This window comes from Dryas octopetala, chromosome 2, assembly GCF_963921425.1.
Source record: "Dryas octopetala chromosome 2, drDryOcto1.1, whole genome shotgun sequence".
Classification (NCBI taxonomy): Eukaryota; Viridiplantae; Streptophyta; class Magnoliopsida; order Rosales; family Rosaceae; genus Dryas; species Dryas octopetala.
The window spans coordinates 31,822,963-31,841,914 of NC_141367.1; the positions used below are offsets into that span (position 1 = coordinate 31,822,963).

General features: G+C 37.3%; 4 protein-coding genes across 7 annotated transcripts; 2 read left to right on the forward strand and 2 right to left on the reverse strand.

The window, feature by feature from the left end:
* Positions 1 to 1,322: 1,322 nt before the first annotated feature.
* LOC147295762 (gibberellin 2-beta-dioxygenase 6-like) lies at positions 1,323 to 3,020 on the forward strand. The gene is made up of 3 exons (XM_086234090.1): positions 1,323 to 1,789; positions 2,190 to 2,511; positions 2,787 to 3,020. Exons 1-3 carry the CDS (start codon positions 1,323 to 1,325, stop codon positions 3,018 to 3,020), a joined length of 1,023 nt encoding a protein of 340 aa, XP_086090216.1.
* A 1,321-nt stretch (positions 3,021 to 4,341) lies between these two features.
* Positions 4,342 to 7,183, reverse strand: LOC147295763 (uncharacterized). Of its 3 annotated transcripts, none has more exons than XM_086233840.1 (3): positions 6,938 to 7,183; positions 5,487 to 6,146; positions 4,342 to 5,173 (listed from the first exon to the last, which is right to left on the reverse strand). In XM_086233840.1, exons 2-3 carry the CDS (start codon positions 6,126 to 6,128, stop codon positions 4,739 to 4,741), a joined length of 1,077 nt encoding a protein of 358 aa, XP_086089966.1. In that variant the 5' UTR covers positions 6,129 to 6,146; positions 6,938 to 7,183; the 3' UTR covers positions 4,342 to 4,738. The 3 variants fall into 3 exon arrangements, with proteins under 3 accessions (XP_086089966.1, XP_086089967.1, XP_086089965.1); XM_086233841.1 differs by lacking the exon at positions 6,938 to 7,183 and adding an exon at positions 6,740 to 6,908; XM_086233839.1 differs by lacking the exon at positions 6,938 to 7,183 and adding an exon at positions 6,281 to 6,908.
* Positions 7,184 to 11,130: 3,947 nt separating this feature from the next.
* LOC147295764 (pre-mRNA-splicing factor of RES complex protein) lies at positions 11,131 to 15,699 on the reverse strand. Of its 2 annotated transcripts, none has more exons than XM_086232733.1 (8): positions 15,566 to 15,699; positions 14,470 to 15,333; positions 13,484 to 13,551; positions 13,337 to 13,398; positions 12,419 to 12,522; positions 11,972 to 12,044; positions 11,646 to 11,826; positions 11,131 to 11,485 (listed from the first exon to the last, which is right to left on the reverse strand). In XM_086232733.1, exons 2-8 carry the CDS (start codon positions 15,306 to 15,308, stop codon positions 11,400 to 11,402), a joined length of 1,413 nt encoding a protein of 470 aa, XP_086088859.1. In that variant the 5' UTR covers positions 15,309 to 15,333; positions 15,566 to 15,699; the 3' UTR covers positions 11,131 to 11,399. The 2 variants fall into 2 exon arrangements, with proteins under 2 accessions (XP_086088859.1, XP_086088860.1); XM_086232734.1 differs by having other exon boundaries at positions 14,470 to 15,347; positions 15,566 to 15,629.
* A 1,855-nt stretch (positions 15,700 to 17,554) lies between these two features.
* On the forward strand, positions 17,555 to 18,914 carry LOC147295765 (ATP-dependent Clp protease adapter protein CLPS2, chloroplastic-like). Its single transcript, XM_086230771.1, has 4 exons — positions 17,555 to 17,886; positions 18,112 to 18,212; positions 18,323 to 18,432; positions 18,591 to 18,914. Exons 1-4 carry the CDS (start codon positions 17,645 to 17,647, stop codon positions 18,669 to 18,671), a joined length of 534 nt encoding a protein of 177 aa, XP_086086897.1. The 5' UTR covers positions 17,555 to 17,644; the 3' UTR covers positions 18,672 to 18,914.
* The last annotated feature ends 38 nt before the right edge of the window (positions 18,915 to 18,952 follow it).

Genomic DNA, 18,952 nt, shown 5'->3' on the forward strand with positions numbered 1-18,952 from the left:
GGTCCCTAAGATTCTTTATCAAATTATAAAAGTTCCTCAGGTTCTTTTAAATAAAATAATAACTTTAGTAATGAGATTAAATATCAAATCCAAATGAAAGCTCTGTAATAGATCAAATATATAAAATTTTGAGACTTTAAGTAAAAAGGATCACTCTAATGCATAATCTAACTAAAATTTCATGAACTGTTTGAAAATGATAACCTTTAACTCAGATTTTATATTAACAAAAATGTAGGGTGATGGCAAGATCATTAAAATATTTAATTGCAATGAGCCAATGACCATACTTGGGATTAAAAAATTTGTGCATTATGAGTTTTTATTCGAAATCAAATGACTCCACATGATTACAGAACATGGGGAGTATATATATTTAGGAAAATATTTATAGTAGGAGACAAGTTGGTAACAAGGGGCTGGTACGTGAAAAACTGCCGAAGAATTTGCTACAATAGCAGACTCATCTCTCTCATATCTGAATTCCTGTCTCTCCTCTCATGCCCCTATTAAGGCATTCCAATATGCCATTGCTATAGCACTTAGAGATGGGAATAGGTCAATACTTAGAGAGAGTGCTAGAATCTAAAAGCAATTGTTGACCCATATTTTAATAGCTTAGGTTTCTAGGAACAGTGGTAAACCGACAAAACTTAACAAAAGGAGGTAAGAAGGTTAAAAATTGATAATTATGTTTGAACAAGATGTGTTGTAACTTATTACTGCTAGAAAAGAAAGGACATTATCACATTGAGAGCAAAAACTGGAGAGGCCACAGGGAGGTCCAAAAGAAAAGTTATTTGACCAACTGGGGACAAGTTAGCCATATCACAGGAAAGGGTCCTATCCTATCCAATGTATCCATTGAATAAAACTTTTCATTTTGTCCAGAAAGTCAAAAAAAGAGGACTTACGTTGGATCCAGCCTCCTTAACATTTTCCCACTCCTTTTGCTATGCTTTTTTTTTCTCTCTCTCTCTCTCTCTCTTGTAATTGTTTTCAATATTTTAGTGATATCTGTGTAGACTTGGTCCCCTTCAGGCTGAGGCAATATCAGAGAGAAATGGTCTCCTTGTGACAAATGTCACAACTTGGGAGCTCCCCTCTTGACTACCTTCACAATATTTTGTACTCTTCTTCTTGTGCACTTTGTCAATGCCTTGTAAATGACCCACCTTGGACACTCTCTGTTCCTTTCTCTCTTTTCCCCTACCTCTTTCCACAACCATATATCCATATATATACAGTTGGTGCTTCTCAATTTTCACCCTCTACCGCTTCATCAACAGCCTCAACCTACTCAAACCAGAAAATCAAGGACAATGATGATAGACTCAAACCCACCTCTCCTACACCATTATGGAGCCCTTGTGAGCCATCCACCCAATCTTCCTTCTCAACTTGAATGCCATGACCACCATAATACTGGAGTGGTGACTGAAGAATGCCAACTCCCATTGATAGACCTTAGTGGGTTGCAAAGCCTTGTCAAAAGGGATAGGCTAGAATGTGTTAGAGCCATTTGTGAAGCATCCTCAGAATGGGGATTCTTCCAGGTGGTGAACCATGGCATAAGCCCTGAGTTGCTAAAGAACATGAGGAGACAGCAGGTGAAGTTGTTTGCAGCACCCTTTGAGCAAAAAGCTACTTGTGGGCTTCTCAACAATTCATATAGGTGGGGGAATCCAACAGCAACTCGTCCAACTCAATTCTCGTGGTCTGAGGCCTTTCACATTCCTGTCACAAAAATTTCAGATCAAGCTTGCTATGGGGAGTTTACCTCTCTAAGGTACTACTACTATATATATCTACTATTCTGACTTCTGAGCATGATGTTTCAATCATTGATTGATGTTCGATCTTTGAGCTCTCAGTCTCCATCTTTTGTCCTGAAAGATGAAGCTAAAGCATTGCCAAAGAACTATAGAATCTGATAGCAATCAAAGGTTATATTAACCAAAAAGAAGAAAAGAGAAGGCACATAATAATTAACATTCTGGAGAAAAAAAAAATATATCAGGACCAGAAGATCAACTTCTACAACTTGTGTGTGGTCCCTCTAAATGAAACTTGGAATATTCAACTTGCCTTCAAATACAACTCAGTACTGGCCATGCAGTAGGCAGTGGCACCTTTTATTTGCCATAACACATATGACTAAATTATTTAGTTTCTACTTGTTGCAACAGGGAAGTGATGGAGGAATTTGCAGCAGCCATGTCAAACCTAGCAAGGTTGCTTGCAGGGGTTCTGGTTAAGAATCTAGGCCACCAGAAGGAGGCGTTAGAAGACATTTGTGACTCAAGCACTTGCTTTCTTCGCTTGAATCGCTACCCAGCTTGTCCAATATCCCCAGACATGTTCGGCTTAGTGCCTCACACTGACAGTGATTTCCTCACAATTCTTTGTCAAGACCAAGTAGGAGGACTTCAACTCATGAAAGATTCAAAATGGGTTGCTGTAAAACCTAATCAAGATGCTCTTATCGTTAACATCGGAGATCTCTTTCAGGTAAAATTCGGTTTAAATATCATATATTCTACTTTCATTTTCTCTGCTATATATGTATCTTTACCAACATAGATCGTGCATACCATGTGAAGTGCATACTATGCTGTTATCAGAATTAGCTAGTTGTTTATTGTAGTTCAACATCTAAATTATTTAATAGTCAAACAATAACATGCAGGGGCAGCAATGTCAAACACATGTTATATTTGATTAGTTTATAATAAGCTTTTGGTTTGTTTATAAATATTCATTTGTTTTTCCTTTCTTTGTTATAGGCATGGAGCAATGATGTGTACAAAAGTGTGGAGCACAAGGTGATGGCCAACGAGAAGATGGAACGATACTCAATAGCATACTTCCTGTGCCCTTCTTATGATTCTTTAATAGGGAGTTGCAGCAGAGATTATTCTATCTATAGAAAGTTCACTTTTAGAGAATACAGGAACCAAATTCAAGAAGATGTTAAGAAACTTGGCCACAAAATTGGGCTTTCAAGATTTCTTCTTTAGGAAGCAGCAGCAGCAATATGCACACTGCAATGAGCAATCACTTAAGCACCAGACATCACACATCAGATTTAGTGCATGTGGATTTTTAACATCCCAGATTTATTAGTACTCATGTTACTTCAAATATAATAAGATATTATATATATAGTCACCTTTTGTAATTTTCCCTAAAACAAGCAGAGGAAGGGAGAAATGGTACAACTACAATTACAATAGTATATACCTGGTGTATTGTATATCAACAGAAATTACATACACAGTGAATTCATATTGAAGTTTTGTTTCAATATTCTGCTCCACTTGGAAATAAATAGATAATTATTTTTTGATTTCTATCTTCTTTTTCTTTTTCACTAACATACCAAATCAGCAAAGTAGCACACTAGCAGTCTAGCACCAAGTCAGAAATATACATCAGCAAAGTAGAAAGGAGTTATACTCCACACATACCAAAGCCATATTGCTACTCAATACAAAATCAGATCCAAAAAAAGGGAGGTTCTAGTTATAATCCGGAAACAATTCGTGTATATATTTCACAAAAACGTGAAATCAAAGTAGGTGATAAAGCAGCTGGAAGACATGGAAATAAGGGTATCGTTTCAAAAATTTTACCTAGACAAGATATGCCTTATTTGCAAGATGGAAGATCTGTTGATGTTTAGCAATAAAATAAATACACGAGTGGGTAATATGACAAAAAGGTAAAGTTAAAAGATCAAATAAAAAGATGTGTTTTTGGAAGCAACAAACTCAAATCCATCCAACAAACCCAATCCAACCACATAATGAAAACAACCAGCGCAGCTATTGGGAAAAATTTTCACACAGAAAAAGAAGTGTGAAATGAGATGTTAAGTCTGAGATAAGCCGCTTATGGTGTCATCCATGGAATCAATCAACCATACCAACCAAATGACAGTCGTTAACGTTAACATCTTGAATCTGGGCCAAACACAGAAGAGAAAAGACAGCACAAAGAAAAATCGCATGACATAAAAAAAGGGCAGCATGATTAAAGGATACGAATCTAAGCCTAAAAGAAAAAAATGAATTATTTTGGAGGTTGCCTCACCAGAACAGCTTCTATGGAATTGGAGGTTACTGTCACAACAAACTTTGATAACTTTTAGTAAAGTTTTACTGTGAAAACTTTAGCAAGAACCAATAAGCTCAAGCCTGGGCATCAGACCAAGGAAACTCCATGTGCTGAACAATAAACTATCCATAGAAGATGAGTAAATCCTATTGGAGAAGTTCCTCTTACAATACATAAGCAGGAGCTGCAGGACAAACATTGAAACTAATTACTAAGGCCAAGTTAACTTTAGTCTGGTAAGAAAGGTAGAGATCTTGGAAGTACAATTACGATATCAGAGGAATGGAATAATTATCTTAATAAATATCAAAAGCGGGAAGCTCTTTGAAAATATCTGCCTCAGTGATATCTTTATATTCAAAATATTTACAGATAATATCACTGTTCTATGCCAACTTCTAAGCAGGTGATTGTATTGTATGTAATACACTTAACCAAACCCTAGAGTAGTGACAAACTACGATTAAGAGCGGAAGATATCTAGCTGAGCAGTATCTGCGGCAAGATGATAAATCTGCAAAGACTGATTGATGCATCCAATCACTCTTCAGTATCCTGGATCCCCTAAAATTTCAAAATTCTCTGTAGCATACAGGTTTTGTTAAAAGTGATATCTGATTCAGTCAAGAAACATTGCCACCTTGTCTTTGAGACTGCTCTTCTTCTTCATTATGGGAGCAACTTCTTCTCTAACAACATTACCATGACTTTGGCTTTTGATTTCATGAGAAAATGCCAGATCCTCAGTCACAAGTTCAGTCTTTGTCTCCTTCTCAACGGGTCTCTTCAGCAAGGGGCCTAAAAACAGATCCAGCATGTCCTGAGCAGGATCCCCTGTTCTGCTGGAACTGAAGGAAACTTCTTTACTTGTCAAACTCCCATTTGGCTTAGAAGTAGTTGTATCTTGGATGAGTGATCTTTGATTACAGTTTTGGGTATCTATAGAATCGCCCAACGCATTACTGGAAGAGACTCTTTCTGCAAGTCTGCTGTCTGATTCACATTCTCGATTTGATGCATCTTCGTGCTTCATATTCCTATCTGCTTTAATGTACTGCACAAAAATGGAAGCAACTTCAGATTGTGTGCACAAGATAGAAACTTTGTACAATCAACATGAGATTTCTTTAAGGAAATTTCTATCTAAACTTTGCGGCTAAGATAAACAATCGACAGCTATTGACAATGAAGTAATTTTCTCCAGTTGGTGTTCAAGTATGATATTGTACAAAATATCATAAGATATTGTTTATGAATGGTAAATATAACAAAATAAAATGGCCAAAAAAAAATATATATAACAAAATATCATAACCAGACTTAAGAACAGAATCAATTTTCCTTTAATACTAAGAGGAGCAAATCACCTCTTCAGCAATGATCACTAAATCTTCCACTGTCAGTTCGACATCATCGTCACTCCACGTCTGGAGTTCTAATTCCTTGCCACTTCCACAGCTAGAATCCTTTTCTTTTTGTCTCTTCGGAGCAGCAGATTCCTGAACTTTTCTTCTCCCATGTCCATTACCCTTCTTCTCTGGAAAAGTTCCAGGGACGTTAGCATCACATTCTGCATCTTGTTCATTTGATCTTCTTTTTCTTCTTTTTGTCTCACATTTTTCAAGAGTATATGAGTTCTCCCCCAATGTTTCCTTTTCATGAAGCTGAATCCCTTTTTCAGGATCCTTTGCTTTTCTTCTCACACGTCCATTACACTTCTTCTCTGGAACAGTTCCCAGATCGTTACCCTCACAATCTGCATCTTGTTCAGTTGATTTTCTTTTTCTTCTCTTTGTCTCACATTTTACAAGAAAATGTGATTTTTCTCTCAATGTTTCCTTCACAGTTTCTGCCCCCAAATGGCAAGCTAGAGAAGCAAGTCCTTCCTCAAGCTGCTTGCCATTTTCTTTAACTTTACCAGACTTCCTTAGCTGGCCAGTAGATGACATGCCCAGCATCCACTGTGGTAAGCGTCTTCTACTTCCATCATCGGGAGTAACTCCGACCATTTCTTCTTTTCCCCTAACCTATAACCACATGGTTAAAACAAATAAAATGAATTCCAAATTAAGCTTCCTTATCTTATAAATAACAAAAATATGGTAGATCACAGTACATTCTAATTCCATCACTAAAACTAAGTAGCAGTTATATCACATACTGCAATTTCGAAAATCATTATCCCTTCCCCCCTCACAACTTATTGCTGAAGATCACCGAAACCTCTTCTTGAAACTGGTCTTTATACACCTATATGTAACTTTGATCTTGGGATACAATAGTAGAATAGTGTAATTTTTCTCACATAAATTTCTCCTTTCTACCAATTAAAGTACATTTTCTATTGGCAGCACCTTTAGCCATTGCTTTCGTTTTGAAGAGAACACAAATTCGGGGGAGAAATTAAATTTTGATAATTAAAGACTGCAATGGTATGAGGGGAATTACGAGAAACATTAACTGCCGCTAAAATAGAATCTATTTTTTCTCATTCTGACAGATTTTTAACAGTAGTCATCTGTTTGGATGGCGAGAAAATTGCAGGAGGTAAAACGAAAACAAAATTTTGGCAGTCAAAGCATTTAATTGTCATCAAAAAGCGAAAAAATTTAAGCAATACCTAATTTTAGACTCTGAAATTCTTTCGGATTCTCCTGCCTAAATCAGAATCCCATTTATGCATGAAACAAAAGTAATCAAATTTTGTAGTCCTAATTCCGTTTGGTTGCTGAGAAAGCAGGCAAAAAAGAAAGGAGGGAAAATTGAAACATAAAAAAAAAAAAAAAAAAAAAAAATTGAAAGCGTGCAACTTACGTACCAGGTCGACGAAGCCAACAAGAAGAAACAAATAACAGATGGATCATGGATGGGCTTCCCGTCGCCGTCGACGAGTGGCCACCACCAGTGACGCGGCCACCAACTCACTCGTGCAGATCACGTGACCTCTTCAATCAAGTGAGTCTTTTTTTCATATTTGACCTCAACTTCAATTAATAATTCATTCGCATAAACTTTTTCAAAATTAATTTTTTTCTTACAGAAAGCGGTGGTTGTAGATGTTCAAGTGTTCAACCAATCAACCTCCCCCTTTATTACTGAGAAATTTTGATTTTATTTTTTAAAAATTGACCATGTTTTTAAGAGTTTCAAACGCCCCTTGAATAGTGCTTCAACTTTCTTGAGTAGCTTTCCAGAAAAATTCAAGTACTAGGCTACTAGCAAGCATGAGGTTGTCTAAAACTAAAAAAAATGGGCTAAATGTTTTAATTGACTCAAATTTTGACTAATTTTTCAAATTTCCCACTTTATATAATCTATGAGAACAAAATATTAAAAACAATGAGAAATTTGATAACAAATCAAAATTTGTTACAAATTAAAACTTTTAGCCCATTATCTAGAAACTTAGAAATCTAATTCTTAAGTAGTGCTTAAATTCCTATCGAGAAATTTTCAAATCTTCTTGAATAGTGCTCGAACTCTATCAAGTAATGCTCAAAAGAAAAGAGGGAGGGGTTTCGAGCAATTCTCGAGAAAAACTCAAGCACTACTTTAAAGTTAGATTTCTATTTCTAAAATTTTTAAAAAGATGTTAAAAGTATTTAATAGAAACAAAACATAGTTTTTGAAATTTTCCCCCATCAATAGTGAAGCCCTAATCCTTTCCATCTTCAAACTGGCTGAATAACTTAGCCGTCAAGCAATTGCCCACAAGGCCTAAGCCCATACAAACATCACATTACACATATATATACCTCCCTACATCCCTTCTCTCCTTCTTGATTCCCTACACTCTATCCTTAAAATACATCTGCTTTGTGAAGTTTTAACATTCACAATGATAATGAACTATTCGATGCTGTTTTTTCTGATCATATTGTCAACTTCGATACGGTTGATGTTGTGCACCCCCTCCTCGGTCTCAAAGAAGTTGGTGGCCATCAAGAACTTGGCGAGGTTGCTTGTCTCGGTGGACTGTGTATTTGTATTCACCATGATCGTCAAGCCTAAGAAGCTTGAGACTGCTCTTCTTGATTTACTTCTCATGGGTACGTACTTTTTTAATTTTCATATAGTTTTTTATATTATTTTTTACGGTTAATTATTAGACTAAATCTCAGATTTTTTTAGTCTAACATACAACTATACAAATACAAGTACAAGTACAAGAGCATACTTTTTAAGATATACAATAGTACAATACACTGATACACTCTACTTATTCCGCACCATCTACTTATCTCTAGGGAGAGAATAGCAAGTACTCCGAATTTTAGGGTTGTAAGTTTATCGACTTGTATATATGGGGTGGAGTTGTTACTCTTTAACTTGTGAATGTGCAGGGCCTCAATCTAAACTTAAAAGGGACAAGGGACCTTTAATTTCTACATATTGTTATACATACATCATTGTTTGTTCAATTAACTAGCTAACTTTTCATTTGTGTGGATATAAAGTTTCAAGTTTCATTGTTTTATTGAATTTTCTTTTCATTTTGTATCTTATATTGCTCTCTGATTTGTCAACTCATTGGAGCTTCACACTTGCAGGCTTAACCTTTTTCCTTGCTTCTATGATAAACGGAGTATGGGAGGATAAAAGAAAACTAGAATCTGAAGTTAAGACCAAGGCGAAAGAAGTGATTGATTGTGCAGAAGCCAATACTATTTGTCTATGGAAACAATCTGAAGAGTTCTTCCTTGAGCAGAATCGTTTACTCGAGGAAAATCAAACTTCAAAGAACAAGTTGCAAGAGCTAGAATCTGAACTCGAGACAAAGACAAAAGACATTATAGCTGCAGAAGTCCATACTATTGTTGTAACGAAGAAATTTGAAGAGTTTCATCTCGAGTATGATTGTTTGCTTGAGGAAAAAGAAAGTTTAAAGAACCAGTTGCAGTTGGCGGGCACGAGATTCAAACAGCTAGAATCTGAACTTGAGACCAAGACCAAAGATGTTAGTGCTGCAGAAGCCGATAATATTGTTCTAAGGAAGCAAATTGATGAGCTTCTCCTTGAGCTTGATCATTTAGTTGACGAAAACCAAAATTTAAAGAACCAGTTGCAAGGGTCCAGGAGGAGAGTCAATCAGCTCGAATCTGAACTTGAGACCATGACAAAAATTGTTAATGATGCAGAAGCCAAGAATATCTGTCTAAAGAAGCAACTTGATGACTCCTGCCTTGAGCATGATCGTTTGCTTGAGAGAAACAAAACTTTGAAGAACAAGTTGCAGGGGTCGGACATGAGACTTGAACAGATAGAATCTGAACTTGAGAGGAAGACAAAAATGGCTAGTGCAACCGAAGCCAATAATATTGCTCTAAGGAATCAGCATGATCGTCTACTTAAGATAAACCAAGATTTAAACAATGAGTTGCAGTCATGGCGCACAAGACTTAGACAAGTAGAATCTGAACTTGAGAGAAAGAAAAAAGAAGTTAGTGTTGCAGAAGCCAATAGTGCTGCCCTAAGGAAGGAAAACCAAAAGTTAAAGATGCAGTTGGAGTCATCGAGTACAAGACTCAAACAGAGAGAACCTGAACTTGGGACAAAGACAAACAACGTTAATGCAGCAGAAAAAGAAGCTAATAATTCTCCTCTAAGTGAACGATTTCGTAATCTCCTTTTTGATATTGGTCCTTTCTGATATTATATATATGTTTTTGAATATGTAATGTTTCCTTCAAAGTTTATATATTTGATATGGGAAACTAATTGGACAGAATTAAATACCAATAAATGATATTTGGACGGATTGTGTGGATGTATTTTTTGATAAATGATATTTTGAGGGTTACAGAGTTTTCTTTATTGATTTCTAGGGGGCATGGTACAAGATCAGCGGGAATGAGGTAAGAAGTCTGTTATATAGGCAAATAGAGTTTTGAAATAATAATTGTTACACCTATATAACGATCATCCTAGCATTGAATGGACTTATGGTAACTTCAAATTACTCTTAAAGACTTGTGTTGACAAACAACAACGTACTAAGAACAAGATTATTTAATACGTCTAGATATTACTTTTCTGGACTACGATATAGTAAGCATATAATCACATGTATATATTGAAATAGCTACAAAAATGTTGATCCTAATTCATAGGAGGAAGGCAAGGCCAGTTCGACACAGCAATACAAGAGTAGTGTCATTGCTGTGATGAACCCGTTGGTCCAGACCCAGATGAAGCGGACCCTGTTTTGGTGCTTGAGGCATACCCCACATTAACTTCAATCTCAAACCCTTTATTACCAGTTTATTAGAGACTTCTTCTGCAGCCTTTGGAGCACCATCCTAATGGATTCAATTTCACCATGAGCATAGAAGTGATCCCTCAAATCCTGCTCGGAAATTCTCGCATCAAGCCCACCCACGTTTAGGGTTCTAATGCTTTCATCCTCGGGAGGTTCCAGGGAGGGCATCTCCCCAGCCTTGTTCAGCAGCTTCATTGCCATTCGATCATTGACTGCAGAAATTTAAGATGAAAAGTGAACATCACAAACTTGAGAAATCCATACATTATAGCATAGTCTATGTGCATATGCAAAGAAGTAGCCAATGAGAAAATAATTGGGTGAAAAACATTAAGCATCAGAAACAATGATCATCAACAAACAAATTTGAAAGAAATTAATACCATTTTACTTTTCAAACTATTACACTTGTATCACTTTACTCTTCAGAATTTTAAAGAACTTTGCTTTAGAGTATTTTAAAGAACTTTGCTTTAGAGTATGACACTTCCTTCTTTCATTCATAAATGTTCTAGAACTTTAGTCTCACTACTCTTGCTAGGAGTAGCCCAATGTCTATTTTGCTCAATAATTGAATTTGGTTTTTTTTTTTGGGTGTGAAAGAAGAAAAAGGTCTTAACAAAAGAACGTAACCAAGTTTGGTTGTTCATGCCTGAGTTGAATAGTATTTAGTTAGTTAGTTACTATACAAATGCAATTCTTCTTAATGTTGAAAATACAGGAGATAATGGATCAGCGAAGGGCAAAAGAGATGATAGTGACATAGTTTTGTTGACTGATGATGATATCATAATTCATAAATACAAGACGATGAATATGCATACACCACCTGTAGGAGTGTTAGAATCTACTTTCATTTGGCAAAAATTACCAACAATGGCAACGCAAGCAGTACCAGGCTATCAGCCTCAGGAGTAAAAAATTTCCACGACAGCTCTTAGCAAAGAGATCAGTTACATTCATCAAATCCCCCCTCTCCAGAGAGATACAAGTACATGAGTATTTTATGATTCAATACAAGTCACATATCAGCCACAGACCAAAGATAGGCTTCCGCCTGAGTAGCTTGTTTGTCATTTGTCCTTTTAAACAATCCCTTCTCAAATCCTGCATGACACAAGCAGCAGCAGCAATTAATGATACTGACATAATTGTGCGCATGATTGCCCTCAGCGTATTAGCACCTAAGGCTAGGTTCATGGCACACTTCAGTTTTCTGATGAGTAAAAAGAAAGATCTAAATGCAGAATGAGGAAAGAAAACCAACCATTGCTGCGATCAACTCCATCCCAATGTCTTCCTGGTCTTATACCATATCGATTTGGTGCAGCATCTAATCCTCTTTTTAACCAGCTATGATCAGGAATCTCCTGAGGAACAATAAATCCAGATTCCTTCATTTTCTCGTTATCCCCTAGGTTAGGGAGAACTGTCTCAGAGTGCTTTTTCTGCAGTATGCCAGCAAAACAAATGTCAAAATCAGAACTCATTTCTCCTATATAAAAAAAAAAAAAAAATAATAATAATAATAATAATAATAATAAATCAGTACTAATTTCTGTAATTTCAGACCCTACATGGTGAACTTATTACCTTTACCAAATGTGCCATGGGATCACCCCATCTTAGTCTGTCCTTCAACATTTTGTCGAGTTCTGGATCATCTCTGCAAACAGAAGATGTAACTATGAAAATGCTACACACAAAGGAAGAAGGGATAAAGCCTCTAAGCAGTTAACAAACATTTGAAATGATAGTCTATCTTAACCTTTTGACACTTCTAGCCCACGAAAGAAAAAAGTAAGGGAACCATTTCTTTATTTCTTTTTTGTTTTGGAGAGGGGGGGGGGTGTTCTGGAACTAAAAGTGTGAGATCATCACATGGCCAGAATGATACCTAGTTGTCCAGCACATACTAGAACAAACTAGAAACAGAACTTTCTTCGTGAGGATGGTAAAGGGAAGAATATTAAACCATGCAATACAATGACAACAAAAGGAACTATAACTTGGTATTTTTGCTTGCATCTTAGACTTTACCTTGTCCGTGCAAATGGTTTCTCCTTCTCAAGTTCTAATTCCTCCAGCCTAGTTTCAGCTTCCCGCTTTTGAGCCAAGCCCTTTCCCCATTCCAACTTTATCTCCTGATAAAAAAAAATACAAGTAAAACAACCATAAGTAATCTACTCAAAATGGAGAATAGATAATAAAATTTAAAATTCATGTTTCATGGCATGGAACTTAGAATTGAACCCTAACACAACTCAAACACCCCACATAGTATAGAAGTAAAAAAATGTTTAGTTATATTTTGTGCCAGCATTACAATAGTGGCAACAGTAGTAGAACTAGGTATACTTGTGATGTAAGACAATAGTAAGAGTAGGGAAGAGAATATAGAGATCCGGATTCACTCCGGAAGAGAATATAGAGATCGATCCGGATTCACTCTGGCCTTTGGCATCACACCAAAAGTGTATTGGAATCACTCCAATAAAAAATAGAAAAATTCCGGCATCTCACCAAAGGTGGCTTGGAATCACTCCAAGTCAACTCGTGCTTCACACACAAGCAGAAAAATCTGATTTCTTTCACCATTAACTTCTCTCAAAGGTTACAAACCAGCCCTTTTATAGAGCCATTGATACATGAACAAAAAGACCCACATTAATATGCCTAGGAATTCTAAGAGACATAACTCATAACACTTAATGCCTTGAACAGGTGACATAAAGAGACTCTTCATGTGTAAATTGCATTCATTAAATGAAAAAAGACTCTTCATGTGGTACTTGGAACTTGGATGGACTGATTTAAAATACTTTGAACTTGGCTCCTGCATTAACTTGTAATTGTCATCACAGCATATAACTGATGATAAACATTACTTATAGACTTATAGTGAATTATGACACCACCACTACTCAAGCATGACTAATTCACTAAGTTTCAACATACCTTTGGTTTTTCTTCCACTTTCCTTTGTGATTTCAAAAGCTCCTCCTTTGAAATACGTTCCCCTGCAGCATTGGTATGTGAGACCCAGATAAAAGCATGAAAATCAAATATCACTAATAAAAGAAGAACACTATAACTTCAGCTAACCTGTTTTCTTATCACGATATATAGGTACTGCCTCCCGCCCACTTACAGAAGGATCCATCTGTTGAAATCTACAAAAGTCAATATTTTGTAAGTCAGAATCGGCAGCACTTATCATTTGTGGAAGAACCCCTTTACCCTTCTTTCTTCCATTATTCTTAAAATAAATAGATAAACAAATAAAGTGAGATGATTTTGAAAGAAAATGAAATCAAAGGCTGAAGAAACTGAACAATGTCCAAACTGAATCAAATTAAATTCTAAATACAAAAACATATCACAATGAATCGAGATGAAAATACATTTCATGAAGATTGCAAATGAGCTGAACAATGACCATTTCACTACTTCTACTTGCTACATAAAGCAGACTGGCAAACAAAGTATCATTTTAAGGGACTAAAGTAAACAAGGCATCCCCTTTTTTCCCATAAAAGAGAGAGGAGTAGGTATATGGCCAATACAAATCTACATAAATAAAATAGTAAAATTTGTAGACCATGTCAAGCAGTCATTTACAAGGCCAAATTTGATTCGTGGTTAGTGTGCAGCTAACAGATCATCTACCGCTAACTATGGCAAGACAACACAAATTCAACGGTCTCTAGATTCATGGTCATCAAGGAAAATTCATATAAGCACCCTACTGCAGCATACAATGGGTGCATGAATGACACACCATTGGACTACCAAGGGCAAATCCAATAGTTAATTTTCCATTAATGTACAAAACAACCTCTAGAAAAAGGTAAAAAGGGAATGAACTCCCTCAACTTGATCTGAAGCCCAATTAGAAGAATGAAAAGTTATGCACATTACTTATTCATCATCACCCCTACCTTTGTGACTTTGTCCCATTCGTATGAATTCTTATCTTCTATTAACTATGTGCATTACTTATTATTGCAAGAGAGTATTAAATAAAATTTACTGCCAAAAGGAAATGCATGCATATATATGTGTGTGTGTTGGTAAAAACAGACATATACCTTAACCACTCATCCTTCTTAGTTTTCGAGATCTCGTCACTGATATCTCGGCCAGAGATCAAACCAACTTTCGGTCGCTCTTTCGAAGAATCCAGAGCAACTTGCTTCTTTTTCCTTGGTGGAGAAAGATCTGCATCAACATCCTTCCTACTTTTCCTTGGTGGGGAAAGATCTTCATCCTTCCTACTCTTCCTTGGTGGAGAAATATCTGCATCAACATCCTTCCTAGTCTTCCTTGGAGGAGAAAGATCTGCATCAACATCCTTCCTACTATTCCTTGGTGGAGAAAGGTCTGCATCAACATCCTTCCTACTTTTCCTTGCGGTTGAAAGGTCTGATCCAGGAGAAGTAGGCAAGTGATCTCGCTTCACTATTGCAGGTTCAGGTGATGGAGTATGGTGGCGCTTCCGCCGCTGCCGTGGAGGTGACAAGTCATCATCTTCTCTTCCATATCCCGAAGGCATCCATTCGGGTTCCGGCGAAGTCCTCTGTCTAGGAGGCGGAGATGTATCAGAGTTTGACCCTTTAGGAGGAGGGAGTGCAACCCAACCACTTCCATCCTCGGATATGGCATTATACGGACGTCTTGCTCTTAATTGTTCAAGTCTCCTCATCCTCTTTATGTCAATGTCTTCATCAACTAAAGGCTTGTCTTCATCTGATGAATTGTTTTCGTTTTCTTCCTCAACATTAACCGGTTTCTGCCAAACAGGATCTTCATCCACCACTAAAACGCCCAAAGCGTTTGCATTGCTTTTCTGCTTCTTCTTCTTCTTTTTCTTCTTATCTTCTTCTGTAGTCCCTTCATATCGTTTCAAATACTCTTTAAGGGATGTCATCGCTCATTCAACAGTCGTCACCTGCCTAATAATCGTAAACTATAAACCCTAAGCGAAAATCATGAGGTGATTAATAATATGCCTAGCTTTAGACTCAGTCTCTTGCCTAAATCACAACCCTAACTATGCACGCCATAACAATAACTCAATAATAATTATAATTAAATTTTATACTCTTAATTCCGTTTGATTTCCGAGAAAACGAGCAGAAAAGAAAGGAAAATCAGAACATAAAATAAAATGTTGAAAATAAATACCAGGTCGCCGAGGAGGACAAGAAGAAGAAGAAGAAGAAAGAAATAATGGATGGATGGGCTTCCGTTCCGTCTTCTCTTTCTGGCGTGAAGAGTGTGACTCTCTTCGGCGATTCTGGGTATAACCGAGCAAGGGGTTGGGGCGGTCGCCAAATTAAGTTGTGGGCCTGAAATTGGGCTTAGTTTAAAAATAAGGATGGGCTAATTGGAGATCTTGGGCTTTCTTCAAAGGCTGGACCTTCTGCTTTTGTGTAGGAGACTCTTGGGCTTGGCCTATTGTGAGTGTTGATGAAGAAAATGAGAGAGGAAAAGAAAAGAGGGCTGCTATTTGCACACTTTGTTTTTTTTTTTTCTTTTTGCACACCCTTTCTGAAAAAAAAAAAAAAACTCTAGAAAAAAGACCACTTTGGCCCTCCCCTCACCCCATCCCCATCTCCCCCTGTACACACCCCATTCCCCATCATCATCTCCATCTTTTTTTTTTTTTTCTTCTTCACCGTCGAAGCCCACCCCCACCCTTTCTCTTCTTCTTCTTCCCCCCACCCCAACCACTTCCCCCGGAGCCCTCCCCTCCTCTCCTCTCCGACTCCTCTCTCCTTGCCACCTCCCAATCCCTCCTCCCTGCATGTACCAACCACCACCTGCAAACAGCCAAAACAGCCACCACCACATTCTCTCTTTCTCTCTCTCTCTCTCTCTCTCTCTCTCTCTCTCTCTCTCTCTCTCTCTCTCTTTCTCCTTCCCTCTCTCCTCTCACCCAAGCAGACAGCCAAAGGTCCAAAATATTTTTAAAAAAATAATAATAATAAAATAAAAATTGGAGCGGGTTCGACAGACTAGTACCGAACCTGATGGTTTCGTTCGATAGGTACCCGCCAAATAGAATAGGATTGTTCGGTGGGTACCTACCGAACGAAACCACCGGGTTCGGCACTGGTCCGCCGAACCCGCTGCATTTTTTTTTTTTTTTTTTTTTAAGTTTTCTTCTCTCCGGCGTGCGATGGTGAGCTAGTTGGAGGAGTAGTTGTGGAGTGGACAGGAGAGAGGGGGTGGGTCGGGTTAGGGTGGGGGTGGGGGTGGAGGGAGGTGGTCGAGGTAGGGGGAAGAAAAAGAAGAGAGAGTGGGGGTGGGGAAAAAGAGAGCAAAAGAGAGAAAGGGAGAGAGGAGAGAGGGGCAAGGAGGGGGTGGGGTGGTCACCGGTGGTGGTAGGCTGCTCGACGTGGTCGAGGATGGGTGTGTGCCGGAGAGAGAAGAGGTGGAGAGAGAGGTGATCGGGGATGGGTGTGTGTGTGTTTTTTTTTTTCTGTTTAGGAAAGGTGTGCAAAAAGAAAAATGGATGGGGTATAAGGTCTTTTCTCTTGAGTTTTTATTTTTATTTTTTAAAAGAAATGGTGTGCAAAAAGAAAAAAAAAAAAAAGCGTGCAAATAGCAGCCCTCAAAGAAAAATCTTGTGAGTTAGTGAATCTTTTTTTTTTTGGCAATGTGAGTGAGTGAATCTGAATCTTGAATTTGAAATAAAAGAGGAAATTTTTTTATAATTGGTCAAAATTTGTGTTATTTAAAGATTTTTAATCTTTCTTTTTTTTTTATATATTTTTAAAATTTTAACTTTCAAGTATGTGCTAGAATTTTTCTCAAACATGGCTTGACCTCAATTGATTCTAACACTTCTCAATGGGAGCAGGGAATTCAATTTTTAAAACTCTAAAAAAAGGTCAAAAGTCGTAATTTTAAAAGTTTCCCATAAAAAAGCATAATCTAAATAAGAAATAAGAAAAGAAAAAAAAAAAAGTATCCAGAGATTTCTGGAAAGAAAATCTGTAGATGCAAATGAATGACAGTCACTCATTGAGTCATTTCCAATCATTTTTACAGGCCCCAAAAAAAGAAAAATTCTAGTAAAAAATGAGGACCAATAATTTAGACGCAATTATTAAAATTGATAATTTAATTTAAGTTAAGATGAGCCCTACATAAGTGATCAACCTCACTCCGAGTTGAGAGGCACCCACTGACAAGGTTGCAACCTTGAAAAGATTGAAAACTCTGCAATCTTTGTGTGTTGTTCAAAAAGAGGCGAACATGGCTGTTGCAGGAACAACGACGACGTCGGCGTTTTCCCTGACTAAGATTGTTGGTTTAGCTCCTCCTTCGTCTCCAGCTCGCAGCTGTTCTAAGATTGTGGCTGTGAAGGAAGGCCAAGAAAGACGGGGAGGTGGCATGGCTGTGAAGGCCAGGTTTGGGTCTTCCAAGGGTGGTGCTGGGGTTTTGGACCGCCCCAAGTTTGACCAATCCCAGTTCGACCCTGCTACCCAACTTCAACAAGGAACCTACTTTTATCTTTTAGCTCTCTCTTTCTTCTTTCCCCCCATTAATGTTTTGCTGAAAAGAAAATCTGGGATTTTTTCTTCAAGTGAAGAATTGAATTGGGTTGTTTAGTTTTGTTATGAAAAATTAAATATGACAAAACAGAATAAACCCAATTGAACTTCACTATGTATTATTGAGTTTCTGAAGTGAAATTTCCATTTGTTTAATGGTGTAATTACAGGCGGAGATATTGGACGACTGAAGGACAAGAGAGGTATTGGAAGTGGAGATAGTTACAGAGTTTTGCTTATTGATGATATTCGCCATACTGAGAAATTAGGTAATTTCTCAACTTTGATTACTTTTGTGCCTTGTTGGGATGGCATTGTGTAATTAATAGGCTTCTTCTGTAAGGTACTTACTTAGTTATCTGTCTTTGTTCTTTTATAGTTGCAAAGGTCTTGCCCCAAGCTGTTCCATCTGTTACCCCTGATGATGCTAGAACACTGTTTCATAAATCGAGGGAAATTGGTGTCGCTGTTGTTGTCGTTACAGTAAAGGTATGTTCTTCTATGGTAGCATACGCTTTGCATAAATGACTGTGGAAGCTCTTTTTAACGACTCTTAAAACTGTTGTGTAAACCAACAAGTTATCCATATGTTTTGCCGTGTGTTCATTACAAGAGAAATGATAGCAGTACTTTCTTTTGGTTTCAAGGAACATGCTGAGTTTTACTCCCAAATGATGATTCGTGGTGGATTACGATCAACGATTGAGCCTGATTCAAACAGTTTTTGAAGCAACCAACAAAAGATCTAGCAGCTGCAATTTAACAGTTAATGTTTAATAGTGGCCCAATTTTGAAGTCATAGTATTCACCTGGAAAACAAAATTTTGAAGAAGATGAGAGCTGTCAGGTGACTCAGGTGGCTGAATATGTAATATTGTGTTCCATTTCTAGCTAGGAACATACATTTTGGAAACTCTTTGTAGCAAACATAAGATATATGCAATCCATTGGAGTATAATATTTGAACTGCATTCAACGCCTGATTTTGAGCTTCACATAGAAAATAATA

Excerpts from the sequence above, each read along its gene's own strand:
- LOC147295762 (XM_086234090.1), top strand. The coding sequence starts at position 1,323 with ATGATGATAGACTCAAACCCACCTCTCCTACACCATTATGGAGCCCTT. Across the intron at positions 1,790-2,189 it reads GGGGAGTTTACCTCTCTAAG|GGAAGTGATGGAGGAATTTG; the intron begins GTACTACTACTA and ends TTGTTGCAACAG. Across the intron at positions 2,512-2,786 it reads ACATCGGAGATCTCTTTCAG|GCATGGAGCAATGATGTGTA; the intron begins GTAAAATTCGGT and ends TCTTTGTTATAG.
- LOC147295763 (XM_086233839.1), bottom strand. Across the intron at positions 5,174-5,486 it reads TAGTGATCATTGCTGAAGAG|TACATTAAAGCAGATAGGAA; the intron begins GTGATTTGCTCC and ends ATTTTTGTGCAG.
- LOC147295764 (XM_086232733.1), bottom strand. The coding sequence starts at position 15,308 with ATGACATCCCTTAAAGAGTATTTGAAACGATATGAAGGGACTACAGAA. Across the intron at positions 12,523-13,336 it reads AAGTGGAAGAAAAACCAAAG|GAGATAAAGTTGGAATGGGG; the intron begins GTATGTTGAAAC and ends TTTTTTTATCAG. Across the intron at positions 11,486-11,645 it reads TGGAGTTGATCGCAGCAATG|GATTTGAGAAGGGATTGTTT; the intron begins GTTGGTTTTCTT and ends TGTGTCATGCAG.
- LOC147295765 (XM_086230771.1), top strand. The coding sequence starts at position 17,645 with ATGGCTGTTGCAGGAACAACGACGACGTCGGCGTTTTCCCTGACTAAG. Across the intron at positions 18,213-18,322 it reads TCGCCATACTGAGAAATTAG|TTGCAAAGGTCTTGCCCCAA; the intron begins GTAATTTCTCAA and ends GTTCTTTTATAG. Across the intron at positions 18,433-18,590 it reads TTGTTGTCGTTACAGTAAAG|GAACATGCTGAGTTTTACTC; the intron begins GTATGTTCTTCT and ends TTTGGTTTCAAG.